This window comes from Rhinolophus sinicus, linkage group LG04, assembly GCF_036562045.2.
Source record: "Rhinolophus sinicus isolate RSC01 linkage group LG04, ASM3656204v1, whole genome shotgun sequence".
In the NCBI taxonomy this organism is placed as follows: Eukaryota; Metazoa; Chordata; class Mammalia; order Chiroptera; family Rhinolophidae; genus Rhinolophus; species Rhinolophus sinicus.
This window is the reverse complement of record NC_133754.1, coordinates 139,529,721-139,548,049: the sequence shown is the minus strand read 5'-3', so window position 1 is coordinate 139,548,049 and position 18,329 is coordinate 139,529,721. Positions and strand designations below refer to the sequence as shown.

General features: G+C 40.8%; 1 protein-coding gene across 9 annotated transcripts in view; it reads left to right on the top strand.

The window, feature by feature from the left end:
• Positions 1-18,329, top strand: part of SMARCA2 (SWI/SNF related BAF chromatin remodeling complex subunit ATPase 2) — a 165,177-nt gene that overhangs the window by 51,181 nt on the left and 95,667 nt on the right. For all 9 annotated transcript variants that reach the window (XM_074330501.1, XM_074330508.1, XM_074330504.1 and 6 more), the window contains exons 10-18: positions 2,055-2,108; positions 4,948-5,078; positions 5,306-5,363; positions 7,482-7,582; positions 8,858-9,005; positions 12,470-12,633; positions 14,000-14,066; positions 14,744-14,854; positions 17,460-17,702. In XM_074330501.1, the coding sequence (XP_074186602.1) occupies positions 2,055-2,108; positions 4,948-5,078; positions 5,306-5,363; positions 7,482-7,582; positions 8,858-9,005; positions 12,470-12,633; positions 14,000-14,066; positions 14,744-14,854; positions 17,460-17,702 (1,077 nt within the window). The remainder of the gene's footprint in view (positions 1-2,054; positions 2,109-4,947; positions 5,079-5,305; positions 5,364-7,481; positions 7,583-8,857; positions 9,006-12,469; positions 12,634-13,999; positions 14,067-14,743; positions 14,855-17,459; positions 17,703-18,329) is intronic.

The window sequence follows — 18,329 nt, the reverse complement described above, 5'->3', positions numbered from 1 at the left end:
GAATAAAACAGACAAAAATCCTTGACCTTGTAACCTACTGAAGCAGTTTTCAGACAGTGCTATAGCCAGTCTTATATACACATAAAAGAATAGCTCTTGGACTATTGTTAATTCTTGTACATTGTAGAGATTGGCGCTCACAATGTATATCACATGTGACATTGAATTGTACATATTGAAATAGTGACTCAGTCCTGCAGCAGCCCTGTGGTGTACAAGGAACTGTTACCCCCTGATTTAAGGGAACCAAGACACAGAGATGATTTGCTCAAGTCCACACGGCAAAGGTCTCTTGCATTTGGTGATGCAGCTGGGGTTCAAAAGCAGGTCATCTAATTCCAAAACCAAGTTTCTTAAATCTAATATTACATTGCCTCTCAAATTTGAGACCTAGTGGAATTTTAAAAATCAGTTGAGAAGATTTTAAGTAATGAAAGGGCCTGACGATGAGGCAGTTTTGAGATAACACACTGCTAGTCTGTAGCATATCCAGAGAAGAATATCCTTTAGAATAGTTTTGGTTCTATTATTTATGGTCCTTCAAGCTTTTTAACGTATTATTCATTGAAATGGGGATCCAGTTCCACTAGCTAGATACTGGAAATTGGCTTATTCATTGTCTCATTTGATTTCCTTTGTTGGCTAAATTTGTAGCTTATTTCTGATTTGTATGGAAAGAATGGTGGGATTAATTGACTTTCTCCCATTAATTAAAACAGTTCCCTGAGTAGAGAATTCCAAAAATGGAAACTTCAGGGGCTGGTTTCATTTCTGAGTTTTCTGCCATTGTTCTCTCTGTATTTCTAGCCTACGCACAGGGCCTGGTGCTTTGCGATACTGATCATTTCTCTTGAGCTTGTAAACATTTTCACTTTGGGGTAACATAAATAGAAGATTAAATTCATGGGAAATCATCATCAAAGGGAGCAGTGCCTTGTACTTCGGCATACACACATACATCTATTTTTATAAGATAATTATAAAAGAACTTCAAAATTTTCAAACGTTTATGGAAACTGTGTTTCTTCAATATGGACAAAAGGTTGGATTTTAAACATTTTCTACAAAAGCTGTTTTGTCAAAAGACAATTGAGTTATTTTCATGGAAAGGAAAAACGTATTATACAATCGATACCTTAAGTAAACAAAGTGGAGTTAATATTGATTCTGTATCATTATATATATTTTTAATTAAATGAAGGGCCCAGGAGAGGAAAGCTCATTTTCTTAAATGTCTTGATAAAGAAATGACTGAAGTTTTTTTTTTCCCCTCATTATACTACCCAGAAATAGTATAACTCTCCAGCAATAACTTTAAAATAAAGATTCTGTAAAGGTGATGTTAAAGATTTCACTTGTCAAAGAGGTCATTATAAGCATAAGAAATTTTAGACTATTTTGTGTATATTGTAGATGAGACTCTCGTGGGTGTGTACAAAATGTGACATAACCTTAGCTTTCCGTTTAGGCTGTCTGAGGCACATAGAGGGTAACGGACTAAGATATTGGAATAGTTAAGAAATGGTAGATGACAGAATTTTATATGAGATTGCCATATCTACATCAAATTTCCCCACATATCCACTGTGGAAAGAGTATATATTATAAAAGCCCATTAGGTAGAATGAAAAACATTCAGAGAACTCACAGAATTTTGTATCATTTTGTATTTTTACGAGTCAAGAGTGTGGTTCAGAGTTTATTCTCAATAGACATTTTTAGAAAACTTGCTAAGGGAATAGGAAAGCTGAGCTGATTACACCAGGATTTGTCTTCATAGTGCCAAACACAAGAACATTTCAGATCCTGACCTCTCTCTCAATGCTGCCACGTCTTAAACAGCTTGGATCCTAGAGCACACAATCCACAAATCTCTAGTGTGCAGGCCTTGAATCACACCTGGCTTTAATGCTCTGCAAGTTGCTAATAAAATACATACTTTGTCTTAGTGAAAAGAAATAAAACTAAAAGGCATTGATACTTAAGCTGTGTTAGATGAGGATGGGTATCCATCTTCTTGGTTGACACATAACATTTGACACGTTGTTTTATAGAAGGCTGAAGAGAATGCAGAGGGAGGAGAGTCTGCCCTGGGACCAGATGGAGAGGTAAGGGATTTTGCATCCATTTCTACTGTGTTCTGCTCTCTGAGTCTCTGCCATACCTTGCAAGTACCATTGTCCAGGTATACTAATTTTATTTTTCCTCAGCTATTCATTTTTAAGTAAAAATAGTAGTACATTAGCATAATAGAACATTAGAATAGTATGAAAGGGATACACTGAAAAGTAACTTCCTTCTCAGGCTGCCAATCAACTTATATGAAGTTTCTTGTGTACCAGTCCAGAATTTTCGGTGCACATATAAGTGTATGTTTATGAATACTTAGGATGTATAAAAATCTTAAGTGATTCTGTAGTTACATTTGCCCAGGAAATGACACAGAAGTATAAACTAGGACCTGTTTTCCTTAGTTTATAACTAATTTGAAATTATCATATTCCACAAACCAAACAATTCACACACTAGGTTAATTTATTTTCTGACGTCTTCTATAGGCTTACAATACAACTTCTATTTGTAGATTCATCAGCATATTCCTAAACTTTATTTTTCTAGCATTTCCAATACTCTCCTGAACCGTGAGAATACAATTATTCATCTATGGGGTTTTTTTTTTTCTTCTGAAAACTCAAGTTTCTCTACCAGTGACTCATGAGGAGACATGACCCCAGAGCAGGATGAGGAAGGAGTTTGTTTCAAGCTGCCTTCTCCTCTCACAGATTCAGATAAAACTACTTGGAGGTTTAGGGTGGGTGGAGCGTTGCCTCTTCCCATTCTGGAATCACTGTGCACGTGAGATGTATTGTGAATGCGAACAGCCTGGATGCAGAAGAAAGGTTGAAACCACTATTCTATGCAGAAACCTCTTGAACAATAAATGTTGTTTAACCACTATAATCCGTCACAAGGAAAGAAAGGATCAAGATAAATGTCTAATGTGTAAGAAATTCTCAGTGGGCTGTTATGGGGGAAGAATACTATATATTAGAGCACTTAGAAACACTAATTTGTAAAAGCCCAGCCTTACCTAAGCACGCCTCACATCGGTCTATAATTAATAAGCACAAGAGGGAGAGATGTAACATGTTAGTGCCACAGTGCTCTTATCTCTTATTATTTCTTGGGAAAATTACCTACTGATGTTGGGCCTGTGACATGCACCTTTTTTTTTCCCTTTTAATCTTAGCACATTGTGTTCTGTTTGCTGAAGTTGGCGAAGTGGACATCTTGCTCAGTTTGTTTTGAAATAATGTTCTTATTACACTCTGCTGTGCTCATTCCGTGCTTCTGCCAAAGTTTTCATTCCAGCTACAGTGATTTCCAATTTTCTTTGAGGCATGGCATCGAAAGCAATAAAGCAAGCTGTATTATAATAGTTCAAGATCATGGAATACGATTTTTCTAAGGGCGGTGATAGAGACTGGTAGATTGCCTTCTTTGATCACGTGAGCATGTAGTTGTCCTTTTACATTAAAGAGGGAAAGACGTCATCGTGGCATGTGAAGTGACGGTATTTGCAATCACTGCTTTAGCACCGCAAAAGGAAAAAATGATAGTCTGGATTAAGCCTTTTCTTTTTTCAAAGGTTATTTTTGTGGATAATCACTAATACCGTTGTTTCTTATTCTGATAGCACTTGTTGAGGGGGAAGAGGGAAAGAACGGATTTGGTGGGAGGTCGTTTCCCATTAGACACAGAAGATAACCTACAGAATTCTGTTTTCCCTATCGTTTTTATTTAACTCCAAATAAGAATAATTTAGGAAAAATTCTTTGGACTTAATGGATAGTCTAAACATTGAGTTTTATTGTTTTTAAGGAGATAGATAACTTGAACCTCTCACAAATCAAGCATTTCCAAACAAACATCTTGCCTGAGGATCTGCTCCTAGAAGTACAGTCACCCTCTAATCAGTGGCATTCATTTGCATAGGATTACTCCAATTTTAGGCCTTTTAAAAACAGTTTGTTCTCTGAAGTAGGTTAAGCATGGCCTCTGCAATTTCATTTATTGTCTTAATTTTCTGAGCAAGCCATTTTTCACTGACTGTCTAATAATGAACTTGAGCTCAGTCTTGGTCTGTTCTCCAGGTTTTCAAATGAGTGGAGCTTTTTGGTCTATCACACACAGGTACCAATGGTTGGTCTAGATACCTAGTGGTTTGGTTTTGGATAAAGGACACTGGTTCTGCAGAAGCCAAACCAGCCAGGAATGAGATGACACAGTTACATACCTTTTCCTCTTCCCATTATCTGTGAAACCATGACGTTGCAATCGTCATTATCTGCAGGGTTGTGATATAAGGGTTTAGGTTCTTAGTTACCAATGACAAAAATCAACTGTGCCTGATTTAAGTAAGAAGGCAATGTGTTAATAGGGTGTTTGGGTAATTCATCAGCTAGCTCTCCAGGAAGCCTGGAGAACCTGACTGGAGGCTGCACCCGATGCTGTACTATTCACCTGGGTAGTGAGGCTGTGGCTGACACTGGCAGCTTGTCACCACCAATACCACGTACTGGCGCTGCTGCCACTGTGGTCTGCCCTCCCGCCAGTGTGCCTGTTGGTCCCTGCTTCCTTGAACTTCTCGCTCCTGATTCAGAGCCTTGGTGAGTGCATCCAGTGGGCGGAGCTGAGCTCTTGTGCCAGTCGGCACCCTAGGTGCAAAGGGAGGCTGGTGTGTTTTTTTCCATTTCTTTAGTAGGAGGTGGCCTCCCCCTTCCCACCAAGACTCATTAGATAATGACATCTCCTGTCACAGGAAAAGGTTTCAGATGCTGGGCAGCCAAAAGCCTAAGACATGTCCAGCATAGAACTGGGAGAATATCTCAACACCAAGTGGTGATGTGTTTTGTTGTTTGTTTGTTTGTTTTTTCTCCTTTCTAGCCCATAGATGAGAGCAGTCAGATGAGTGACCTTCCTGTCAAAGTGACTCATACAGAAACCGGCAAGGTCCTATTTGGACCAGAAGCACCCAAAGCCAGTCAGCTGGACGCCTGGTTGGAAATGAATCCTGGGTACAGCATTCAAGTAGAATTATTGGTGTTCTTTGGCTTTTAAGATTGTTGTGGTTCTTGTAAAACCTTGGAACTAAAGCAACATGACCTTTGCTGAAATGGTTAAAATTGTTACCTGCATCTGTCATTTGCACGTGGAACATGGTAGTTAAGTCATGCATGTATATATACTGTTTTATGATCGAAGGAACTAAGCCCCCTCTTCTTCCTCACTCCTTTTCCTGTAGTTATGAAGTTGCCCCCAGGTCCGACAGCGAAGAGAGTGATTCTGATTATGAGGAGGAGGTATGTATGCATCTCTGTTTGGAGTTGATTGGTTTGGAAATTTATGAGGGATGCACTTGTGTCCTGTCGCTTTTTCCTTCAGTGCTGGCCTTTGGGTGATGACTGCAACTGAGGGTTTGCCAAAGCTTTGGTGGGGCAAACCTTTTGGGGGCTTCTGGCCAATGGGGAGACCTGGCGAATTCTAAATTACAGAGAAGCCATCATTAAATCGGCAGTGATAGGAAAGGTCTTTTGGGGGGAACTGAGGTGGATTCCTTTGGGAAGGACACTTCCATGCCACCAAGTTGGTCCGCCGCCTAAAAACTTCTGAAGTCCTTTGGGCCTTAGAGTCTATTTGAAGTGGAAAGTTTGTAAGGTCAACATGGGCTTGGTTTAATGAGTTTATTGATCCCCTTGGTTTCTCTTTAAATGTGATTCCTGTTTGAATTCCTCGGATATCCATGTTACCAAAAGAGAAACACATTTTCCAGTCTCTTGGAAGAAATATTCAATATATCTAGAAGCTAAAAGGGTAACCTTGGATACTGTCAATGGAAATTAAGAAATAATAAATCTTTAGGTCAACTATGAAATGTTTAATAATTACAAATGAAGAAGATTTGCATCTCCCGTACGAGAGCGTTGTTAGTGCACGTCATTAGAGCTGATGTTTCCCTGTGTAGAGGAGCCGTGGTTCATAGCGTGCCATGGATGCCGTGGGCCAGGCAAAGCAGCCTTACTGATAATAGCTCAGTAGGATGTTAAGACAATTGTTATTTCCTTTTATTTAGTGGACCTGTGTTTTAAATTAATCTGTCACGGACACTGACTGCCTGCGCAAAGAGGAAAAATAATAAAATTTATATATTTTTAAAAGCATACTATTAAAAAGCAAATACTTTTAAAGCCACACTATTTTTTTTATAGGCTACTCTACAGTGAGATATTTGAAGCTTACAAAATCAATTTTAAAAATGTTTCTTGTTTACATGGATGAATGGGCCTGTAAATGATCCATTGGAAGAATCTTCTCATTGAGTAAGAGAGCTGGGGGCCGGGGGGGATACAGAGATGAGATAAAGTGGGCTGCTTAACCCGCATGTGCCAGCCTGAGACTGACACTGCAGATGGCTCTAGAAAGCTGGGGATAGAGTGAACTCTGACTCTGGGGTTCAGAGACCCCAAGTCGTCACTTGTCTGGGGTTTGTCACTTGTGACATGCCCTGTCACCTGTCCATGCTTTATTCCTCACCTGGAAAAGGAAGGAATTGTGCTGATTCCTCAGCTTACCCCCCCCCCCCCCCAGTGTCTCAATGACCTGTTATCATAGCCTTGATTTTTAGCATTAATATTGTGTCATATGACATTTTTTCACTTCAAGAACTGTCGGAAAAGCATTGTTCTCTTTCAGTCTTCTTTTAAAGGAAACTGGACTGTATTATTTGGAAAGATTTAGCCTTCAACACCAATGGTTACTATCGGACATGGTATAGTTAGTGAAGCTTTCAAACAGATCAGCAGAATATTGTACATAATGGATAAGTGGGGAGGTAATGTGTCCTTTGCCAAGTTATTGAGTTTTAATCTAAATATTCAGAAACATGCAATGCGAAGTAGCCACAGAAAACAGTGTGTGTATAAGCTCCAGTCCCACTACTGTGAACACCTGTGAGGCTATCACAGGCCCACTGGCATTATCAGGGAGGACACTTTTATGAGTAGGGCAATACTAAGATCTCCAGAGTCTGGCTTTGGAGAGAGGGTATAGGATGTCATTGGGTAACAGAGAGATCTGGTCTACAGGACTCTGATAACCAAACAGTAACACATGTCCCTCTTTCTGGCACGATTTTTACATATTCTTGGGAGCACAGGTTCCAGGGGATCCTCAGAGGGTTCCTTTCATTCTCTCATTCAATGACTTAAACAGCAGTGGAACGGTGTGTATTGCCCGGTAGAGGTAGGTGCCAAATCTAGTTCCTCCCTTAATTGTATTTACTTCATTTGTGAAATTGAAGACTCCTTTTTTTTTTTTTTTTTATGAAGGTCAATACTGTTTAATCTCTTTTCTGAAAATGCCAATCCCTGAGATTCCCTTGTTAAAGTGAAATCTTCCCTGTGTCTTTGTTGTTTCCCTAGGATGAAGAAGAAGAGTCCAGTCGGCAGGAAACCGAAGAGAAAATACTTCTGGATCCAAACAGTGAAGAAGTTTCCGAGAAGGACGCTAAGCAGATCATCGAGTGTGTATCTCTCAGTTTTCTCCTTTGCACATGCGTTTCATGAGGATTAGCTTTATGGAGTTTCTTTTAGAACACTTTGTTGAAGGAAGGAAGCAGACTTCATGCCCACACTCCACTTGAAATGCTGCTGTCAGACGTCCATGCTGAGCTCCTGGCCACCAGGCCCGAGGGCTTTGGGTGGCTCATCTCCTTCCTTCCGTCCTCGGGTCCCTCCTGAATCCCTTCCTGCCGCTCTGGCTCACTCCTGGGCTTCTCACCTGTCACGTGCACTCCATCCCAGATGGGACAGATCAGACGCGCCCCTCTTGCTGGCTGCTTCGCTGCCCTTCCTCCGTTAATGGCATCAACACTCACCCAGAAGCCCACGTGAGAAACACCATCCCCCCATCTGTCCCAGCCACCAACTCCTGCCCACAAACACCCCAGAAACCTTGAAACCCTCTCTGCCCCCCCCACCTGAGTACTCAGCTCTGTGCTGAACCCCCCATCCTCTGCATCACTGGTCTACACAGCTCTTCGCTTGTACAGCTGTAATATTAAATGAAAATTGTGAAACCATATGCAAAATAGAACTTTATAAAGTGATGAGTTTTTTTCCTTAACCAGAAATAGATATTCTAATATTTTCTCCTTTTACTGCAAGGCTCAATGCCCTACTTTGGGAACCTTTGTTTTATCAGTCCGCCCTCCTCCTTCACTGAAGGTTTTAAGAACCTTGCCATGGCTCCGCATTGCCTGTAGAATAAAATACTAGCTCTGACCCGGGCGTGGAAACTGGAAGACTACCTTTCCTCTTTCCTGTCTCTTTAATGGTGACTTCGGCCCTCTCTCAGCTGTCCTCCAAGCTTTAGGCAGTGCTCTGAATAGGATTTGTTTTTGCATCCTGAGAGCCGTGGACAGCTTCACAGGCAAAGTTAATCTGCAGGTATGGTTCCTGTTCATATCACTCATATGAGGTCAAGCGGGCCTGCATTCAAATTCTGACTCCACGACCTTTTCTGTAGCCCAGGCAAGTTACTTAACCTCTCTGAGCCTGAAGTTCTCCACATTGCATACAATGGGGATGAGAACAATAATGTCCACCTTACTTAGTTTTTTGTGAGGATTACAGATAATGTATTTTAATTGCCAAGCGATTAAATAATGGGTGATAAATAAACCATACCTACTGCAGCTATTTTTGGCTTCCCATTCATTTTTTTGTTTTTTTGAATGAGATAAAATGACAGGTATACCAAAATGTCTGGGTGTGATTGTCCACTTTCCCGGTCTCAGGACAGCTAAGCAAGACGTGGATGATGAATACAGCATGCAGTACAGTGCCAGAGGCTCGCAGTCCTACTACACCGTGGCGCATGCCATCTCCGAGCGGGTGGAGAAGCAGTCTGCCCTGCTCATTAACGGGACCCTGAAGCACTATCAGGTAATCGCTGTGCTTTGTGCTGCCGCGGTCAGTCACAGCCTTGTACCTCAGTTTGATTGGAATGTGTCATGCGCACGTTGACTGTTCAAGAGGTTTGATGACAGTGAGGCATTTTTAGGTCACACTGCTTATAATATTGACATTCGCTTCCTCGTGTCTCTAACTCTGCTCTTGGAGCACTTTCCATTTTACCTTCTTTACTAGGGCCTATCTGCTTTCTCTTTTATGGTTGTGGGACCCGTGTAACCGTTTCATCGTGGATCTCATCAAAATGGAAAGCCCGGGCACATTTTATGAGTACAGGCAGTATATATCCAACCTGGAAACAAATGAAGTATTTCTTCAGAGATTCCAGTGGTGGCTGCTGACATTTCAGTCGTTCGATGCTATGGATTCAGCCACCTTAGGAGTCAGTGCCTATGACCTGTATGCGTTTTTCTCTTTTAAGTCACAGGGAAGTGATGAGATGTGTGCTTTGAAGAAAACGAGGCTGTAAACATACCAGATGGTTCACTTGACCTGTCTGGAATGAGGCCTGCTCCTGCCTTCTGTCTCCTACCACTTCATAGTGTTTGCCCAAGTGTGTTCCTTGGAACATTTGTCCCATGAGGTATACCTCAAAAAGAAAAGCAAAAATAGGTTCTGTGTTCAAGTCAATATGGGAAATACTATCAGCTGTGACTAGGATTCCCATATAATATACTATTCCAATTTTGGATACTCATGAGAGTGAATAGGGGCCCTTATTAATTGATAAGAGACGTAAGCCAGGACCATCTTGAGCCAACCAGCTATATGGGCACCCTGACAGGGCCCCTTTTGGAAATCCAGGATATACATAAGCACAGTCATGAGTCTACAAATATAAATGTATACTCTATCAGTGTCCTGCAATAAAATAACTTGAACTTTCTATTTCCCAAACTTCTTTGGCCACCCAACCTTGTTTTCACGTATCGCCTTGTAAAACAAGTGTCTTTTAGAATATACTTGACGAAAGACATACTTTAGGCCAACAGTTCTTAAAGTTTTTGGATTCAGTCGGGGCTTCTACACTCTTAAAGCTTGGCACTGTGTCTGCTTCCGTGGCCCGGGGATGAAGAATGCAGTGACTGCTGCTACAGTCCTGCCTTGATTTGGGCTGAAGTGCCAGCCGTTTTTACCCACTGTTGCTTTTGCATCATTAGTGCAAATGTCAATACAATATAAAAGGTAAATAACACCCTAGTGTTGTTATGAAAATCGTTTGACCTTGTGGATCTCCTGGGGTCTGAGCATCCTCAGGAGTCCCTGGAGCACTCTGACAACCACTGCTCTGGCCGCAATAAGGTCATGTTTTCTCCATTGACCACGTGAGTTTCATGAGGTTCCAAGTGGTGAGCATCTGACTTGGTCTCCCTGATGTAGATGTGAACTCATAGTATGTTCTAATAAGTCCTTGTATGTCTATATATGGGAGATGCATTCTTTGGATCATTCGTAAGGAATTTAATGCCATGTTGATTTCTGCTGCCATCCACCACCTTTTAAAGCACTTTTTGTTACTGTCTTTTCAAACCTTGTCTGCCTTGCTTCCACATGTGACTGTTCTGTCCTTCTCCTGCACTGGGCTACAGTAGATCCCAGAACATGCCTTGCTCTGTACCCCCTCATAAATTTCCTTCTTCCTGGACTCTGATTGCCCAGATCTGCCCGATGAGATCATTTCCATTTCTCACAACTAACAATTGGAGGTCAAAGCCTTCTTGGATCACTGTCTATAAGTAAGCTTTCTACCTTCTTGCTCCTTGACAAGTTTCTGTATTTGTTAAGGTCTTCCTGTTACTTCCTGGAAAGCCTATGTAAGCTTGGTTCAATACCCAACCCCTCCAAATCCATGGTCTAGGAAAGTCCAAATCACTTCCCACAATTTTCATCAATTTTTAGACCCGTCTGCTGCCAGTTTCTGCTTCTGTTTTATGTGGGATTAACAGAGATGCGAAATGCAGCTCGTTTGCCAATTTTCATTTAAAAAAAGAATTCACTACTACCAAGTGTCTAAATGTTTCTGGCATTTAGTTTCTTTTCTAAAGGTCTAGTGGTCTTGGTGTCATGTTACAGGCACCCAGCTCTTCCTAACCACCAATTAGGGTTCCCAGTCATTTCCTCACTTCCCCTCTCTATCTTTTGCCCATTTTCTCAAAGGCTCTTCCCATTTTTCTCCAGTCTCGTGGTGTTGCTGTTGTTCTGCAGAGCCCTTTAGGATGACTTGGAGTCTTGCATGGCACAAGATACTGCACATGGCATATGAACATATTTCTTCAAACCATTGCAGTGCTCTCCCTAAGAAAAACTCTGGCCAATACAATTTTATACGTAGGACATTGGCACTGTCAGCCATTTCTCGGTGTGTGTGTATATGTGAATGGCTTATTTTCTTCTCGTTGACGGCAAGCTTCTGAAGGGAGGCATGTGTCTTACGCACCTAGATACCCATCTGCAATAGCTCCTTATATGGTCCCTTGCACAGAATAGTCATTTCATAAAGTTTAAAATAAATGAATCACTCACTTTGTTTTTACATAAAACTTACTAAAATTAACATTTCCCCAAGTATAACTTCATTAGCACGCTAAGTTGACATTAGCTAATATATATATTTATATATAATTGAGCCTACCTTTTAAATCTAGCATCTGTGGTATGATGGTGGAAGGGAATTATTGGTTGGGAGAGGGAGGTATAACAATTTTGTATTTTCACCCAAACTTTCTTGTACTAACACAGGGAATCCAAAGCTGCATCTCTGGCGCAGTGCTTTTGTGCTTTACAAACACGGGGGACATGTTTCCTGCCAGTCAGCTCCAGGGTGCTGCCCTTGGGAAGGGCCCACATTGCTGCCGGGGCGACTTCTCTCCACCAGGAAATGCCCTCCTGTGGGCCCAGCAGCGAGCCCCTGGCTCCCTGGTCACCACGCTTCCTCACTGAGGGGATCCCGCCCTGGAGGGAGGTGCTTCTTTGCCAGTGGAACTGTGCCACGGGAAGGCTATTTCTAATGATCTGGGATCTGCGAGCCAAACCTGCCTCCTGATTTGTTCGTCTTTAATCCTCACATTGGCTTTTTGTTCTTGGAGTGGTTGGAATGGGTTTGGGTTTGGGTTTTCTTCATTTATAATAATTCTAGAATGTCATATACTGTGAAATGCTAAGCAGGGATGAGCAGCAAAGCTGCTTAAAATCCCACCAGTATGCTCCAGCCCATCATTTCTAAATCTGATTAACACTCAGCACCTGCCAAGCAGCAGGGATGATTACAGGCTCATATTTTAAATTCTTTTTGTGTTGGTGCTTCCCTTACTTTCCTACTGTGGGAAATCCAACCTACAGCCCTGAGGAGTTAAGAAGTCACAGCCTCACTTGAGTTGTATTAGTATTAATTACCTGTGCAGATCTTCGATAATTGAAACAATTACTCTTCATTTCAGCTCCAGGGCCTGGAATGGATGGTTTCCCTGTATAATAACAATTTGAACGGGATCTTGGCTGATGAAATGGGGCTGGGAAAGACTATACAGACCATTGCACTTATCACTTATCTGATGGAGCACAAAAGACTCAATGGCCCCTATCTCATCATTGTTCCCCTTTCGTAAGTAAAGTCATTTATTCTGCAGTTATCTTTCTGTATGTTGTGGAGGCCCTATTAGTTGCTTGTCAGTTGTTTTACACTTAAGGCAGAATTGTAGCATGTAGTGGGGCTACCAAGAGCAAGAAGTCTGGGTTTAGGTTTTTATTTCCCACCCCTCCACCCCACTCCCAGCCTCTGTGATTGGCTATTTAAGCACTGGACAAGGTGATTTTATCAGCCATTAATTAGCATTGCAGCCCAAGCCTACATACTGTACAGTCGGCCTTATTCATCATCACTCCGTAAGTGGCTCACGAAGGGGAAAGGTGTTGGTTTTTTAATTTTTAATTTAAAGATTTCTTTATTCCTTGTTCCGTTCCCAAAAGGTTACATATATTCAAAAGACTATATATTGTGAAATCTTCCGTTATTGTATCTTTTAAAGCAGAATCTAAAGAAAAATCCTACCTATGCATTGTGTGTTAAATTTCCCTCAATGTATGCACTTTACTTTCAGTGATTTTGCTGCTTTGTAAGGACAGGTCTTTGCTGTTCACCGTTGAATTCCCAGTGTCTCGTCTACTGCATTGTCCTTTATAGATCTTTAGTGGACACTCCAAAGAGAAGGAAGACCTATTCACAGCCTCCTTCCCTGGCTGTAGTGTCCCTGGGTGTTTGGTTGCAGTTTTAATCACTGAGAGGATCTCAGTGCTAATATAAACGTGGACCTTGAGAAAAAAATAAAAGGTTCTATTTTAATATTGTCTTCAAAATTTTTTCTATAGGAGGACTATTTGTAGAGCTTTTTAGTCTGTGTTATCTGAATCCATAGTATGTAGACATTCTTTGCATTTAGCTATGTTTTCAGTATGCATTTTGATTTTTATCTGTAGTTTACATGTTCTGACTTGTATATTATGGTGACACTTTCAGGGAATTTTTTTTTTAAAAGAAACATTCATTATTTCTTCCCTTGCTTCCTCTTGACAGATTTATTTAATACTTTCATGTGCTTTTGTAATTTTTTTCCTGACTCAACTTTTCTCTGAACATGTGTGACTGTTTTTAAAGACTCATCAAATCACTTTGGCAATTGCTATTTTTTAATGCTATATTAAAATTTGGGGGGGGGAGGTTGCCCTCTATTTTAATGCTTTCTTTAATTTTTTTCTTAAGAGATTTTTTTATGAGCCCACAACAAACTTGTCATGCTTTGTAGCAGCTTATTTCTAAATTAATGTTATTCCCACACCTTTAAAATAAATATGTGGTTGAGATACTTTATATTCTCTAGTCCCTTTCAAGGTAAGGCCTGAACATAAATAAGAACGTCTTTTTAACCACTGATTTTTATACAAATGTCCTTTTTTTTCTGTTTGTTTTATAGGACTCTTTCTAACTGGACATATGAATTTGACAAATGGGCTCCTTCTGTGGTGAAAATTTCGTACAAGGTTTGGACCTACTGTATTTATACATAAACGTGGAACAGCAAAAAATAGAGCCTATTTTCTTCGTTCCATACGCACATCTGTGAACTGTATTTGGTTGTAAAGTTTTGTCATGTACATCATGTACAAAACAGGAGAGTTAATCATCCCAAGAAGATTACTGTAATAAACCATAATTACTTTCAGATAGTGAAATGCAGAAGAAAATTGTTAATTATCATATTGCGAGGTTTCTGATGAGAGTAATACAAACGACAAATACCGCACAGTCTGCGCGCTGCTGACTGCCTCACTGTTGGTGCTGCCAGGCCTACTGTTCCTGCAAAGTTAGGCAATTACCCAGGTGCCCGGGCCGCCTGCTGTAGGCTCCCATAGAAATGGAGCCTTTCAGCAGAGCAGCGGGTTCTCTGCTACCTCGAGGTCACTGTAATTTCCTTTTCTCTCTTTCCCCTCAGTTTTCAGTGGGAAAGCCTCTCTAAGATTCTGAAAAGTGTCCAGACCTGTGCGGTTTCACCGAGCACTTTCTTCATGGATAATGCACCCGTATATGATAATGCGAATATGTGCAATCTCTAGTCGTGTGTTAGGGCTCCATTAAGCTCTGAATAGTGAGAAATAATGCGCACGTACTTGCACTGGATTATCTCTATGTATATTTTTTCCCGTTCTTTCTTATTCAGGGCACCCCTGCCATGCGTCGCTCCCTTGTACCGCAGCTACGGAGTGGGAAATTCAATGTCCTCCTGACTACTTACGAGTACATTATAAAAGACAAGCACATTCTTGCAAAGGTATGTTTAAAAAAATTCTTTTATCTCTAATTATGGACCGTCACACTGGAGTGTAAAGTATTCCTCAAATTATACTCACTAGTGTACTATGATCATTAAATGGCTTCTCTCTCTCTCATTTTCTGAGTCAGATGTGTTTCGGTCATGGGTTTTCATTTTGTGCATATTACTTTTTTGGTGTATGTCATTGATCCTGGGGCTCTTACCTGTCCTGTCAAAGTTAATGAGTTGACATCTCAAAAAAATTCACCTGGGTTCCTCCTGCAACTCTTTTTCTCTCCAGCAGCCCTGCATGTGCTTGTGGAAGAAATAATTGTTTTTGTTGCCTTGGGTTATTGTCAGTAGCGAAACTTCATTCCTTTTGTGCCTTTGTCTCTCCAAAGATGAGTAGGCACCTCTTCATATAGTCTTCTGCATGTGAACATTTCTCCGAGCTGCGGTTTTTCTGCTATCCCTGGTTTAGGTTTTTCCTGGTAAAATAATGGGCTATTATTGTTTAAATTACTCGGGGCTGTTTCTGTGACTATTTGGCACTGGAAAAGAGTTTTTTTGTTTGTTTGTTTGTTTTTTTACCTGCAACCTACATGTCTCCTAATTTGTATGTCCTAAGTTGTCCTTTAGCCATAAAATAGAAATTATTTTCCAGTTATATCATCTTGCCTCCTAATATGTTCATGTAGAATGATGGAAGTAGTTTTCTTTCATGGAGCCAATATGAAAACTTAATTTTTTTTCTTTAGTAATTTCTTTTGCCCTGTGGTGTTTTGAAAGCACTATAATCTGAAACTAAGTTATGGCCAGAACTGAACAGAATCCCCATTTCTGGGGTTTGTTCTATCTCTGCACTAAACCTTTGCTCTGGGAACTGAGTGTTCCTTGCCTGGCATCACAGGAAATAACATAAAGGAAATGTGTTCCCAGGGGAAGTTTCAGAATTGAGATGGCACTGGCAACAATGCTGTGTTCTTTTTCCTCATACTTGGAGATGAATTTGGGAGTGTCAAAAATGATGTGTTTTCAGTATTACTATGAAAATGTGTTTATACATTTGAGATCCTTTAAAACAAATTCACATTGTGTCTTCTGCATCTTTATTTCAAAATTCATTGGAGATGCCTGGTAACGAGATGTATTGCTTTTGTTTGTTACTGGCGGAATGAAGATACAGAAGAGGGCAGTCATTTTTTTCCAAGTGGAAGACCTAATTAGTTGTAGACCCAATAGCAAAATCTAAAGCCTCTGATTTCCTTGTTTATTACTTCACAAGCTAAACTAGGCAGGAAAGTGGATTTAGATGATTTATTTAAGCACATTTTATCTGCTGGCCTCTTTTCATGCTGTTGGTAAGTTTAGGACAGTTGATCACAGTTGAACACTTTCTTAGAGGTAGTAGAAGAAGAGAAAACACTAACTCTGGGGATTTCTTTTACCTGAACATCCCAGCCTGACTGAGGATTTTATTTGTTTTCCCCTGACTTTCCTGGTGCTTCTAACGAGGAAGGCGAGGACTGTATGGAATCCTTTGCTCGTCTCCCTCCTCTCTCTGGGAGCTTTGCAGCGGGATCCAGGGACATCTGAGCACCAGATGCTTTTCTTGGCCATAGCCGCTGTTTTGTAGGGAATGGATAGGCTTAGGGGAACATTCCTCATTGTTCTCACTTTAAGAAACTGAGAACAATGACCTTGAAGAAGACTGAAGGGTGAGAAAGGAAGAGGACTGTTTGTAGACTTTGGAAGGAAGATTGTGTCCTATGGTCCTTCTTAACTTCTGGAGTGATAGTTGTGCTGTGGGAGTATATTGTGTTCAATTCTGAAGGTTTAGCAGTAATAGAGGAATGATAGTTTAGCATTGCCCTCCCTGCCGGCGAGTATGTTATTTTATTTTAGGTATCTTAAAACAGGGGTCCTAGACCTGGCAGATAAAGGCCTGGCAGATTAGGACTTGGCAGGTAAGGAATATGTGTGAACCGAGAGAATCCAGTTGCCAGGATTTTTTAAAAGAAGCTGGATGTCCAGATTTTTATGTGAAATATTCTAACTTTTAAATGTTAGCAACTAACTAGTTCAAATTTAAAAAAAAGAAAAAGAAAAAGAAAAGTGAGCCAAGCCCAAAAGGGCAGTAGTCAGCCAGTGTAATAGAAAAGAAGGCACAAAGCCAGAATGTCTCAGCTATAAGAAATGTTGGAAAAATCAGTCATTAAATTCTGCTTCAAGTGGAGAGGAGCAGAGGTAGCATGACCATTAAATCTGGGACAGCTGTCATGCTATAGCATTAACAGGAGGAGAACTGGATTGGGAGACACAGGAGCTAGTCCTGCCCCCCAACCATTTCATTCTGTGTCCTTCTTTGCGAAAGGGTGATTTGCAGTTATATGGCCTGTAAGGAGCATTGTTGCTTTAACTTTCCATGATTACGTAATGTATTAAACATGACCTTGTCAGGTATGAGAAACAGACTGTTGAGATTCTTTTATTCTAAGAAGACTCACACCATATCTTGTACTAAGTATGGGTTCTTTGGTTTTCCACTCCATCACTTGACTGTTGGAAATAGTTGTTCTTTTCCCTTGCTCACCACATGTTGGTGCTTCCTCTTGTGTTACAGATTCGGTGGAAATATATGATCGTGGATGAAGGCCACCGAATGAAGAATCACCACTGCAAGTTGACTCAGGTCTTGAACACTCATTACGTGGCCCCCAGGAGGATCCTCCTGACAGGGACCCCACTGCAGAATAAGCTCCCGGAACTCTGGGCCCTCCTCAACTTCCTCCTGCCCACAATTTTTAAGAGCTGCAGCACATTTGAACAGTGGTTTAATGCTCCATTTGCCATGACTGGAGAAAGGGTACTGGGCTAACTTTTGTTTATTCCGCTGAATGACACTGAAATTAAATTAAATGAAAGGAACTAAGGCTGAGAATGTAAGAGGGGCAGAAAACCCATAGGGTGGCTTACAATGGTGCTTTACGAAGCTAATCCGTGAGTGGACATGTTTTCATTTTAGAGTGTTTTCCCCCTGAAGAAAATGGATCGAGTGATGTGTGGGGTGTCCTGACTCTTTTGTCTTTTGCCAGTATGTTACCAGGCCACCAGAGAATGTTCATGATGGTGGAATGCTTAACTGCTATCTGTGGGCCCCAGGGAGGATGAATGTAGGGATATTTATTGAATCAGTTTAACCAGATCAACTCAACCAGCTGAACACATACCTTATAACAAATATTTCCGTGTTACAAACTTGGGCTTCGTCGAAACTATTTTCACAGAAAGAGCTTTTGTGTAAAACTGAACTTTTTTTTTGTTTTTGTTTTTGTTTTAGATTTTAGTGTGAGCCTCAGTTTCGTTTGTACATAAATGCCTTTCAAATCCTGAAGTAGCCATTTTCAAATTTCTTATTATCTTTTCTCCCACTATCTACTTTAGAGTTCATTTGTGAAAGGAAGAAATGGGCCATTGTAAGAAAACAAATGGG